The sequence below is a fragment of the Spermophilus citellus genome (assembly GCF_964194105.1).
Source record: "Spermophilus citellus genome assembly, chromosome: 3".
NCBI lineage: Eukaryota > Metazoa > Chordata > Mammalia > Rodentia > Sciuridae > Spermophilus > Spermophilus citellus.
In genome coordinates, this window is record NC_138184.1 from 15,853,405 (window position 1) to 15,865,231 (window position 11,827).

General features: G+C 63.0%; 1 protein-coding gene across 4 annotated transcripts; it reads right to left on the reverse strand.

Moving 5' to 3' along the window:
* Nucleotides 1-1,556: 1,556 nt before the first annotated feature.
* On the reverse strand, nucleotides 1,557-11,517 carry ANO8 (anoctamin 8). Of its 4 annotated transcripts, none has more exons than XM_081287565.1 (19): nucleotides 11,364-11,517; nucleotides 10,521-10,631; nucleotides 10,262-10,394; nucleotides 9,942-10,080; nucleotides 9,776-9,872; nucleotides 9,022-9,138; nucleotides 8,815-8,942; nucleotides 8,557-8,718; nucleotides 8,101-8,253; nucleotides 7,871-7,943; nucleotides 7,720-7,775; nucleotides 7,549-7,623; nucleotides 7,240-7,371; nucleotides 6,004-6,813; nucleotides 5,594-5,785; nucleotides 5,342-5,473; nucleotides 5,144-5,254; nucleotides 3,048-3,714; nucleotides 1,557-2,211 (listed from the first exon to the last, which is right to left on the reverse strand). In XM_081287565.1, exons 1-19 carry the CDS (start codon nucleotides 11,467-11,469, stop codon nucleotides 1,856-1,858), a joined length of 3,750 nt encoding a protein of 1,249 aa, XP_081143691.1. In that variant the 5' UTR covers nucleotides 11,470-11,517; the 3' UTR covers nucleotides 1,557-1,855. The 4 variants fall into 4 exon arrangements, with proteins under 4 accessions (XP_081143691.1, XP_081143690.1, XP_081143692.1 ...); XM_081287564.1 differs by having other exon boundaries at nucleotides 7,871-7,997; XM_081287567.1 differs by having other exon boundaries at nucleotides 2,082-2,211; nucleotides 3,027-3,714; nucleotides 7,871-7,997.
* Nucleotides 11,518-11,827: the final 310 nt, after the last annotated feature.

Sequence of the window (11,827 nt, forward strand, 5' to 3'; positions counted from 1 at the left end):
TTTGGCCTGGGCCTCTGCTCCTTCTACCCCCACTGCCCTGTAAGGGGGGTGGGGCGTGACTCAGTGCTGAGTATTCGGGGAGTTGGGGGTGGGGTAGGCCCTGGATCTGAGGGGGTGGTGGGGGAAGGTGTGCCTGCTCCCAGCAGTTACCCTGGCCAACTCTCTTGGGGGCAGATGGTGCTAGGTTGGCACAAGTGACTGAACCAGGCCAGCACAGCAACCCAGCTGTGCTTCGAGGCCCAGATGCCTTGACCCCAGCTCTCAGCTTGGTGTCTCTACCAAGGCAGGTGCATACTGTAAGGTCCCTGCAGGCCCTGGGCAGCCAGTCAGGAACAGAAGCTTGACCTTGGCCTTGCGGGTCAAGGCAAGGGGAGTGGCAAGTCCCCCTTCCCCTGACTTCCAGACCAATTGGGAATCCCCAGTCCCAGGGGCGGTTCTGACCCGGCAGATTTATGGTGTCACTTGGTCAGTGGTTAAAATGGCAGGACTTCAAAGACCAGGAGACAGCATGGCACCAGGAAGCACCCCCCCTCCCAAGGCCTCTGAGTCCCTTTTTGAGCTGGGCCTGTCTCCTGCATCGACTGATTCCTGGGGCGCTTCCTCCCAGTGCCCTGCCCGCCCCGGCCCACCTGTAGCCTCCCTAGGAGGGACCAGCTGTTCTGGCCTGAGCACAGCCCCCCACAGCTCCTGCTGCCCTCAGGAGGAGCCCAGGCCTGAGCCAGCCACTGCTCCCCACCCCTGCCTTTGGGACTCCCCTTGCCCTGATGTCCCCAAGTCCAGACTGCCTTCCTGTGCCTCTCCCTCAGCTACAGGCTGCCATCCTGGCTCCAGTGAGCCATGCCTTCAGGTTTCCCTGAAGGGCCCCTTTGTCAAACTGGCTCCCCCTGGGGTGTGGCCACGTGAGGGTCTAATCCTTTAGCTTTTGTAGGGGGACGTGCTTGTTGTCATTTTCCCAGATGAATGTGAGGGTCTGACAGGCAGTGTTCCTGTCCCTAAGTCACATGTCCATAAATCCTAGTGATTCCTGTCTGGAATTTGTCCCTTCATGGGACATCCTGGCTGTTCCTTGATGCCAATCTGTGTCTGTTCTGGGCACCCCCAAGTGCACCATCCTCTCAATACCATGACTCTGGGACTGCAGGGCTGGGGTGCCAGGTGCCTTCTGATTTCCATGTCCCATGTTCTTCCCACTGTCCCTGGCTTCCCAGGAGGCAGTTGTGCCAGAAAATGCACCTCTTACACACAGACACACACACACACACACACACACACGCAGCTGAGAGGACCGTGTCACCCCTGTCCCTGTTTGAGGCTGAGAACTATGGCTGAATCCTTTCAGCATCTTGAGCTGGCCTCCTGTCTGGGTGGCCAGAACCTGACCTGAGCGAGGCCCCGCAGCTCCGCCCCAGGGCTCCCGGGCCCAAGTCAGCCCCCAGATCTGGGCCGTGGCCCCGAGACCCAGTTCTTGGGAGGAGGCCCCTGGGCGTCCAGTCAGCCTGTGGCAGGTCCTAGTCCCCAGGGCTCCCAAGCCCCCTTCCACTTGCTCTGACCTCGGGCACTGTTGAAATATACTTTTTATTGCATTTCTGCCGTTTTACAAAAATATGACAAAATAAATTAAAAACAAATAAATAATCGCCTATTCTGTGTGTGATCTCTATTGGTTTTGGGGTTTCCTTTCACTTCCCCCATCCTGGTCGAAAGGAAAACGGCAGATAGGGGAACCCGCCCTGACGGGGCGGCCAATACTGGTGGCTGTGGCTGGGGACGGAGGACAGGGCAAAAGCGCGTTTTCGGCCGGCCGCCCCGATAATGACTGATATTGCAAACGAGAAGAGGAAGGCAGGGCGCGGGGCTAGTGCCAGCCGCTGGGCCAGCACACGGCCTGGGGGCTGGGGCTGGGGCTGGGCGAGGGCGCCCCCGGGGGTTCGGAGGTGAGCGGCGGGGGCGGGAGGCTGTAGAAGCTGGTGTCCCCCGGCAGTGGCTGCAGGGCTGGAGGGGGGCCTGGGAGGGCACAGGGGGGGCACTCAGCGGCGGGCGGGGCCTGGCGGGGGGCGGCGCCCTCGCCCCCGCAGCCCCAAGGCCCGTCCCACTGCCAGCAGCCGGCGGGTGGCGTCGGGGGCCGGGACAGCGGTATTGGCGGCGGCGGCGCGGGGCTCCGGCTGCGGCGGGTGCGGAGGGCAGGGGCGCCCGCGAGGGCCAGCGCTGTCCCTGCGAAGGCGAGAGGGGCCGTTCCGGGGGCATGCCGCCCCCGCCAGACCCCACGGGGTGGGCGACCCTGCCCGAGCTCCCTCCCGGCTTCCAGGCACGTGAAAGGCCTTATTGCTTCAGATCAGAGACGGGTGGGTAACTCCCCTGGGCGACTTTGCATCCCTGGCCTCTCCCAGGCACAGGGAGGGGAGTCTGAGGAAGTCCCTCTGACTTCTGACCTATGCCCTTGTACTGCAGCTGCCACCTCTCAGGCGACCTGGGGATCAGGCTACTGGACCCCCCAGACTAGGGTTGGGGCAGGCAAAGTGGTAGGAGTCCTGGGATGTGGCCCGTGCCAAGGCTCTGCACTAAAGTGGGTGCAGCCTGTAACCCAGTGCCCTGGGTGGGCAGCCCCAGCCTCCACCTCCAAAGAAGTCCTTCCTGAACACTTGGGCTGCAGGCTGGGGATTTGCATAGAGGTCTGGGGGGGTCTAGTCCCCCAGAGTGAGCCGGGCATGGGAGCAGGAGAGGGTGGGCCAGGAGGTAAAGGGGCCTCCCTCACCTCTCCTGGCACCAGAGCATGGTGGGGGTACCCTGGGAGGGGTACCAGACAGGGGGCTTTGGCGCCCTCCCTGGGGTGTGAGGAGGGTCAGGCACAGGGCTCCAGGCTCTCCAGGGTCCCAGAGACTGAGCAGGCTTGACTTAGAGGCTCCATGTCCCACTGACCCAGGTCCCCTACCAGTACCAAAGATGGGGCCTCCTCTGTCCCCTTCAGCCCTTCTCCCTAGGCCTGGCCACCCCACCCCTACCCCCAAAGCCGGGCCCAGCGTCCCCACCCCTGAGTTAAAGCTTGTGACCTGAGCCTTCCTCTTCGGGCCGGGGGGCTTCCAGCTCCTCAGCTGAGGCCTCGTCCGCTGACCCACTCCTCTGGGCCCGGCCGCTGCCACCGCTGGGGGTCCCGTCCTGTCGGGCCTGCCCGCCCGCCCCGTTGGACCCGGTCTCAGCCCGCGTCCCGCCAAAAGGGAAGAGCTTGCCGGCGTGGAAGGCCTTGGGTGGCGAGTGGCTGCGCTCCGGATCCCTTCGGGTCTCGGGTGACTTGAGGAACTTGAAGCTGAGGAAGGCCGGCAGGCGGGTGTCACTGCCAGTGGGTGACTGGGCAGAGGGCTGCCGAGTGGCAGGGCCAGTCCCTGTGCCGGCCAGCGAGGACGTGGCCCCTGATGACAGGAACTTGCCCTGTAGCGGGATGATCTGCTTCAGCTTCATGACATTGTTGGGTGCCAGCAGGGACCCCGGGCGCTTGGGCCGCTCAGGCCCATGGCTGCCCACTCCGCCACCCTTGGCTTTGGCAGAGGTCTTCTCTGAGGTGGCGGGGTCCAGCCCAGCGCCCTCAGCCCTGGCCTCCTCCCGGCCACTGGTGTCACGCTCCCTGCGGGCATGATGCTCTGCGTGGCGCTGGCGCTCCTCCTCCTCCCGCCGCCGCCGCTGCTGCTGCTGGTAGCGGTGCTGGGCCTGGCGCTCGTGTCTCTGTGGGCAGAAGCACACAGCTAAGGGCCAGGAAGACAGGGATGGCCAGGCCACGCGGACTCTGCGGAAACAGCCAGCTGAATCCCTCCGTGGAGGCTGGGGCTCCCCACTAGAGAGAGATCCAGAAGCTTATTGGGCACCAGCAGGATGCCTGGACCCAAGCTGGGGCTCTCTGGGGAAGCGGGAAGGGATCCAAATGTTTATTGGGTACCAACTGCATCCCTGGACCCAAGCCTTTGCTTTCTGGGAATTGAGAAGAAGAAAAATGTTCACTGGCCACCAACTCTGTCCCTGGCCACAAGCCAGACAGTGTCTTAGGAACTGGAAGAGTGTAAAAAAATACTGGGACTGGTCCCTGCTTTCTGGAGAACCAGCAGGACAAGAGAGCCTGGACTGGAGCAGTGTGATTTTAAATTAATTACAATTCGTCAAGGGGTGGGGGAGCGGCTCAGTGGCAGTGCGCTTGCCCAGTATGTGTAAGGACCTGGGTTCCATCCCAGCACTGCACAAAAAGAAAAAAATATGTTTTGATTTTTTTTAATATAAAATAAAATGAGTTCCTCATCCCCCCTCCCCGGCCCCATTTCAAAGTGCTCCTTAGCCACCTGTTGCTTGGGGCTACTTGGACAGCACAGATTTGGAACATTCCCGCCTTCCAGGAAAGGCCTGCATTGAAGATGCCACGGAGCTCCTCGGCCCCTCTGTAGCTTTGGGAGGAATATGGAAGAGGCTGGACCCCTCCTAGGAAGCATCCACCATGCCCCTGGCCCCAGACAGGAAGCTCTCAGGGGGCTGGTGGTTTTGGATGCCATGGAGATACTGAAAGGGACCCAGGCCTAGTGATAATCATCCTTCAGTATCTGCAGGGCATTGGTTCCAGGACCCCCGCTGATGCCAAAATCTGTGGACAGGCAAGTCCTTAATGAAACGATGGCACAGTGTTTGCACAGAACCAACTGACACCCCCTGTCCACTTTAAATCGTCTCTAGGTGACTTAGAAAAGCAATCCCGTGTAGATGCACTGTCCACCGTAGTATACTGCATTGCTTAGGGAATCGACAGAAAGTCTCAGCTGGGCACAGTGGTGGGTGCCTGGAGTTCCAGTTACTTGGGAAGCTGAGGCGGGAGAACCGCTGGAGCCCAGGAGTTTGAGACCCCATCTCAAAAAAACCAAGCAAGGAAGGAGGTGGGTGGGAGTCTGTGTGTGGTCAGCCCAGATGTGAGGGATGTTTTAGAACGCTGGGGGTCCGCACTGGTGGCGTCCTTGGGTGCGGAACCCAGGGGAACTGAGAGCCGACTATCGTTCTAGGCTTTGTACCTCTCTGCATGTTTCCCCTCTTCCTAGGGACTTGGCCCCAGAGAGCCATTGCCAGGGACGCCCCGCCCAGCAGACAGGTCCTAGGAACCAGCTCCTCCCAGCCTACATACCTTGAAGGCCTCTCGTCGCTGATACTCGAGCTTGGCCATCTCCTCGGCCACCCAGCCTGGGATGTCGGGGATGGCCACATGGATGAGGTACTTGAGGAGCAGAGCGAAGTGCTGTGGGGATCCGAAGAGGAGGCTACAGGCTCCGGGGACGCCCTCCTGCCTGCCGCCCGGCTCCCCCACCAGGTCGCCAGCCCCCACCTCGAGCACCACCACGGACACAATGGCTGCTTCCGGGCTCAGCCAAGGGAAGAGGCGCTGCAGCTGCCCGCACTGGCCGATGAGGTAGCAGTTCACCACGATCGCCAGCACACCCATGGCCTCCATGACCTTCTGCAGGGGGGCGGGGATCTCAGGAGGTCCAGCGGCCTCTCCAGACCCCCGCTCCTCACGGCTGGACCCAAGTTTCCCCTGGACCTTCAGCTAGGAGCCCTTGGCCTGCCCCTGCCCCACCTGCCACTGGCCGATGCTCTCGACGCGCTGGCCGAAGGGCCGCTGCAGGCCCGTGCACAGTTTGAAGGCGTCACTGCGGATCTCGATGAGGTTGTTGACCAGGGCGCAGAGCGCAGCCAGCGGGAAGGCGGAGGAGAAGAGCACGACGTAGCCGAACTGCACGAACATCTCCTGGTAGTCCTGGAAGGTGTCCTGCGGGGCGAGGGTGGGCGCTCTCAGGCCACCTTCCTCCGCCAGCCCCCTCCCCCGGATCTCCCCTCGTGGACCAGGGTCTCTCTCCATCTTTGGCCTCAGACTGGGCGAGAGGCCTCGCCCACCCAGCTGGACATTCGTCCTGGGCTCCCGTTCTGCAGCTCCCAGCCATCAAGGGCCCCACTGCCCGAGGGCCTCCAGCCCTGCCCGCGGCCTACCTCGTACTTCCTCATGCAGCTCTCCAGCTCTGCCTGGGTCAACTGGGCCGAGGGCTCCTCCTCAGGTGGGTCGATCCAAGATGACCGGTTCTGCCTCTTCTGCCTCCCGGCAGAGTCCCCAGAGCCGGGCTCTGGGTCTGGGCCTCCATCAGGCCCTTGGTCTCGGCCCTCGCCCCCGGCCCGACGGAGCAGGATGGTTGGGGGCTCTCGCTCAGGGCTGCCAGGAGGACCCTCAGGCTCGTCGTCTTCCTCGGCCAGTGTGAACACGCCCGGCTCCAGCCCCTTCTCCACCATGGTGGGGCTTCCCTCCTCCAAGAGGGCCTCTGGGTTTGGGCCAGGCCGGCGCCGCCCCGCCCCGCGCTCAGCAAAGCTGACCTTCTTCAGACGGAGCCCACAGTCCAGGAGGCCACCTTCCTCGCCCTCATCATCGTCCTCCTCCTCTTCTTCCTCCTCTTCCTCCTCCTCTTCTGCCTCCTCCTTGCCCCCCCGGGGCCCATCCCTGACCTCCCCACCTTCCCCGGCTGGTCTCCGCTCCACTGTGGCCTCTTCCTCCTCCTCAGGTGCCCCGCAGCCCCCACTGAGACACCTGCGGCCCCCCCCACTGCCGCCGCCACTGCCCTCATTGGCCTGGGCTTCGAGGCGGCGAGGCACAGGGCGCCTGAGGCTCAACAGGCCGAGCAGGGCTCGGGCAAGCTCCCAGATGGCCCGCAGACCGAGCTCGCCACGACCCAGCCTGCGGTACAGGTGTGGCTGCAGGACCTCACGCACATTCTGGAGGAACTGGCGGGTGATCAGCAGCGTGGCCAGCATCTGGGGGCGGGAGGGGAGTGGAGAGAGGCTGCATGGGGGACAGGTGGGAGGCCTGGGCACCAGAACAGGGCACCCACCCTCCAGAGCACCTTCCGGGAGCAAGTGCCCAGATGCACACACGGAGCCCAGTTCTTAACTCTGCCCCTCTGGATGTCCCTGGACACAGAGGCCCCTAGCACCCAGCCACCAATCACTTGCCACAGCCCAGCTCGCCACAGCGCACGTAGCCAACCCACAGGGCAGGCACAGGGCACCGCCACCTCGATGAGGCCTCAGCCAGTGCCCGGGACGTGGCTGGGTCCCCTTTGCCTGTGCTAGGCCACCAGAGCCCCAGGCCCCTCTGAGCATGCGCCCTTAGGCTGGCGTGTCTGGTCCCCAGCATGGCCATGCTGCCCACCCTGGCGGGGGCTCGCCACCTGCCCATACTTTGGCCCGGGCCGAGAGCAGAAGGCCCCGGAGGGAGAGGAGGAGCAGGCGGAACCGCAGGGCCACGAGCGGGACCAGCACCGCCCGCAGCTGCCGCTCAAGGCTCTGGGACAGGGACAGGACGAGCAGGAGCTGTGGAGGGACCGACGGACAGATGGACAGACAGATGGGGGGTGACAGGCAGAGAGAGGACAGACGGACGGACAAACAAAGAGGAGAGAAGGATGGAGGGGGGGAGCGGCTGGAGAGCCCGTGGACCCCGTGTGCCAGGTCCGGCCCCCCGGGCTGCCGCGGGAGCCAGAGGCTCACCTCTTTGAGGCGCTCCATATCCTTGAGGTAGAAGCCGATGTAGAAGAGACTCAGGTACGAGTTGACAAACTGGAACTGCAGGGAGCAGGTGGCGGTGTCACTCGCAGTTCCTCTCACGCCCCCTGCCCCCAGCCTCTGTCGTCCCCTGCGGTCTTCTTGGAGGCCACTCACCAGGACGACCTTGATGATGAGGTGCTTCTCGTAGGCACTCTCTAGCCGGTAGTTCTCTAGGGGCCGAGGAGGAGTGTGAGGGGCCACCCTGGCCGCCCAAGACCAGTGGGACCCCAGGGGGGGGCAGCGGGACTCCCCTGGCAGAGCATACCCATGTCGTTGAGCCAGATGGCCAGCTTCTTGTAGCCCTCGGCGCTCACGCTGACCAGCAGGGCCAGCACAACCTTGGGCAGGAAGCGGGCGAGACGGGGAAGCCCCTTCACACTCAGCACCAGCTCCTGTGGGAACAGGAGGTTGGTGACAGGGCTCGGGGTGGCTCGGGCAGGGCTGGGCGAGTGGTCAGCGGGTCGGGCTAAGGCCAGGGAGAGGGGCTCAGGTCACCTGCAGCTGGAAGCATCCCAGCATGAGCAAGAAGACGCAGGCCAGGCAGGCCAAGCACAGCGGCAGGCTCACGAGCAGCTGGAAGAGCAGCCGTTTCCACGGCGGGTAGTAGAACTCCTCAGCGCGGGTCACGGGGCTGATGCGGCGCACACCCTGGGGGAGGTGGCCAGCCCAGCGTGAGACTGCAGGGGTCACCTCTGCCCTATCTGCCCTTTCTGATTCTCCAAACTCAGTTTCCCTCCACGACACCTTTGTTCTTAGGGTACACCCCCCTCGTGCACCCTTTCTAGTTCCTCAAATCCAATTTCCACACCTCCCCCCAGGAGCACGCCCCCCCCCTCTGACATGCTGCCTTTTGCGCAGCCCAGGCCACTGCCACCTTGCTCCTGCGGAGTCTCCACCATGCGCTCGCTTTTACCTGGTTCTCTGAATTCCTCAACCCAACCTTGGACTGACCCTGAACTGGGGACGTGGCTCCTCCACAGCTTCCCCAGGTGAATCCAGTGTTCCCCACTTGTAGGCCAGCTCTGCCCCCCTCCGTTTCCACTCCTCTAAGAACAGCGTTGACCAGATCACGTTGAAGAGCGCAAAGACCACGCAGGACACATCCCGGCTGGTCTGTGGGTGGCAGAGGAGAGCCAAGCCATCGGGCGAGCTGGCCCAGGAAGGGGAGTGTGTTGGGACCCCCAGCTCCACCCAGCCCTGGTCTGATACCTGATCAGCCTCCGTGAATGTGTACAGGACAGAGCCAAAGACAGCGGGGTACACCATTGCTGACGTGTAGAAGCCCAGCCAGGCAAAGTACATGGCAATCTTCACACCAAAGTAGTCACAGATGTCATCTGCCAGGCGAGGGGGAGTCCCAGTCACCTCCACCTGCCTCCCGGGACCCCTGTCCCCCCCCCCAGCCCGGGACCTCACCTAAAGGCTGATTTTCACACACAGCCTGCACCCAGGACTTCATGAGGCGGTTCAGGATGCGCTGTTCATGGACCGGGAACACCTGCTGGATGATCCCACGGGCCGCCAGCTCCGGGACTGTGGGGAGAGGAGCACAAGTGACCCCGGCTACTCAACCATACTCCCAGCCAGACGGACTGGCCTTCCTTGGCTGGAACCACAGTCACAGCTTTTGGCTTGCTCTTAAACCCACAGAGGCTCTTCCCAGGGAAGAAGTTCTGGATGGACGGAATATCCGCTTCCCCCTCAGAATCTGGGAGATGCAGGGGCAGACAGGGAAGGTTACAGCCCCCATAGGGAACCATGTTTTTAAGTAAAGCCATCTGGCTTTAGTTTGTGACCCTAAGGAATGGCATAAGCTGGCATCAGAGGGTGAACGAATTTGTGTCAGCACCTTTCCTAGAGAAACCAAAGCCATAGTACACGGAGCGCTGTCCATGGTCCTGCCCCTCCCTTGTTCCAGAAAAGGGCACAGCCTGGACATGCCTCCTAAGGGATAAGCCCGACCCCTTTGCAAAGGCCACACCCCTTCAACTCATTGAGGGGCCTGATCCAGGTAACTGGGACCATGCCCCTTAAGCTCATTGGCTGCCAACTCTTTACTAACCCCTGACTGGATGGAAACAGACCCCACCCTTCTACCCCCTAGATTGTCCTCTAAGAGCCCTGCCCAGCTCTATGCCTGTGCTTGTAGTGTTGGCCCCGCCTCGCTCACTGATTGGCTGGTCCTCCAGGAACCGCACGTTGTGCAACGCCTCTCCCTGCTTGGCACGCAGGTTCTGCAGCCAGAAGCGGATGATGCTCTGGCGTTCCTGTTGGGAAGAGGTTGTGAGCTCTCTGAGCAGCACCCAAGGCTGGGCCACACGTGGGACGGGCCTGACCTGGGATGTGAAGAAGCGTAGCTCACTTTCCACATTCTCATAGATGAAGTCTTCTTCGCAGGAGAAGCCACGGGTGCCCCCACCGAACTCGGCCTTCACAGCCTTGCGCAGACCCAGCTCGTCGGCCCCTCGGAGTAGGCTGCAGGAGGGCAGAGGAGATGGGCTCACAGAAAGGCTCCGGCCCACCATCCTGGATCTAAGGACATACACCTGGTGGCTTCTTGGTACAAATGCAGGGTGGCTGGATAGCATGGTTGGCTCTTGGAAGGGCAGGGGGCCGGGTGGCAGGGTCAGCAAGAGGCCAGAGGCAGGGGACTCGCCTCTCATATGTGGCTGTGACGAAGAAGGCGTAGGCACGCGTGTGGCGGTGGTGGCGGACTTGCACGATGAGCTCAGGAATGCCCACGCGGATGTGGTTCAGCAGCCATAGCAGCGTGTGGTCATCAGTGGTGTCTGCCAGGGGGCACAGGGACCGATGGCTCTTGCCAAGAGGGCACCCCAAGACCACCTACATATTCCCACTGTGGGAAGCTGAGCTCAGGAGAGCTGCTTTTGGGCAGTGGCAGCGGGAGTGGGTACCTGGAAAGGTCATCAGCACATCACAGTTCTCCGTGGGAACAGTCTTCATCCATGCCTTGTGGGACACCAGGTAGCGACCCGCCTGCAGAAGCCGCTTCCCGAAAAGCTTATCTGGGGGGAGCGGTGTGGCAGGTCTGGGTGAGGTCACACCTGGACCCAGACTTGGCCTCAAGTCTCAGTCCCTCCGGCCCCCACCGAGCTCTCCAGCACTCAGCCTGACTTTCAAGCTCGGTTCGTTTTCCTTTCTCCATGTCCTTGCACCAGCCAGGCCCTTCTCCAGGAATGCCCTTCCCCCAGGTCCTCCCTTACAAATCTTACTCATTCTTGAGGCCCAGCTCCGCCTACCGAACCACAATCGATGGGGCGCCCACTAGCAGCCCTGAGCACTTTCTGACAGCGCGTCCTCACAACAGCCCCATGAGTTGGGCGCGGTTCTTACCCCCATTTCACAGGTGAGGAAACTGAGGCCCAGTGTGTTTAAGTCACGCACCCAAGGTCACACAGCCGAGCTGGGATTCGAACCCAGAACCATGTGATTCTGCATTCTCCACGGAGAGGCTAGCGCATTCCAGCCTGGCGGTGATCCCTCAGCCCAGGGGTGGCAAGGCTCAGCCCCAGGCCGGGGCTCTTTGGAGGGGCGTGTCCGCGTTTTTGCGCTGGGACCCCCGCCCGCTGCACGGCCCCAGCCCCGCCCGCCGGGCCGCAGCCGCAGCGCTGGGAGGAGCGGGCCCCTCCGCCAGACACCAGGCCCGGGACATTTGACCCCAATCTTCCTCCCTGCCCAGCCGACGCGCGCACCCCAGGCACCTGCAACCCAGTCCGCTCCAGCCGCCGCACACATACCCAGAACTCCAGACGCAGGGGCTGCGGGCTCGCCCTCCGGCGGGGGCCTCTTGCCGCGCTCTCCCTCCGGGGACGTGCCCCCGGCGCCCGAGGCAGTCTCGGCCATGGCGAGGACAGGTCAGGTTAGGGGCTGCGGGCGGCTCGGGCGCCGGGGGGCCGCGGACTCATGGGGCCAGTGCCGCCGCCGAGCGCGCGGGAGGAGGAGACAAAGGCCGCGCCCGCCCGCGCCGGTCGCCGTCCTCGCGCGCCCGAGCGCAGCTTCTCGTCGCCGCCCGAGCCGAACCTGGATTCTCTTTCCCCGCCCGCCGCGCGTCACTCTCCAGTTCTCAATCCTGCCCGCCTGCCTGGCTCTCTGGTTCTTGTAGCCGCCCGTGTTGTTTTCCGAGTTTTATTCTCGCCCGCCCACTTCGATTTCTGGTGCTCGTGCCCGCCCGCACCGAGGGTGCATTTTCCAAAGTGTCCCT

Bases quoted from the DNA above. Each gene is read 5' to 3' on its own strand.
- ANO8 (XM_081287564.1), bottom strand. From the start codon at position 11,469: ATGGCCGAGACTGCCTCGGGCGCCGGGGGCACGTCCCCGGAGGGAGAG. The intron at 7,624-7,719 runs GTGAGTGGCCTC...TGCTCCCTGCAG, and splicing joins TCATCATCAAGGTCGTCCTG to TTCCAGTTTGTCAACTCGTA. The intron at 6,814-7,239 runs GTATGGGCAGGT...TCCCGCCCCCAG, and splicing joins TGCTCTCGGCCCGGGCCAAA to ATGCTGGCCACGCTGCTGAT.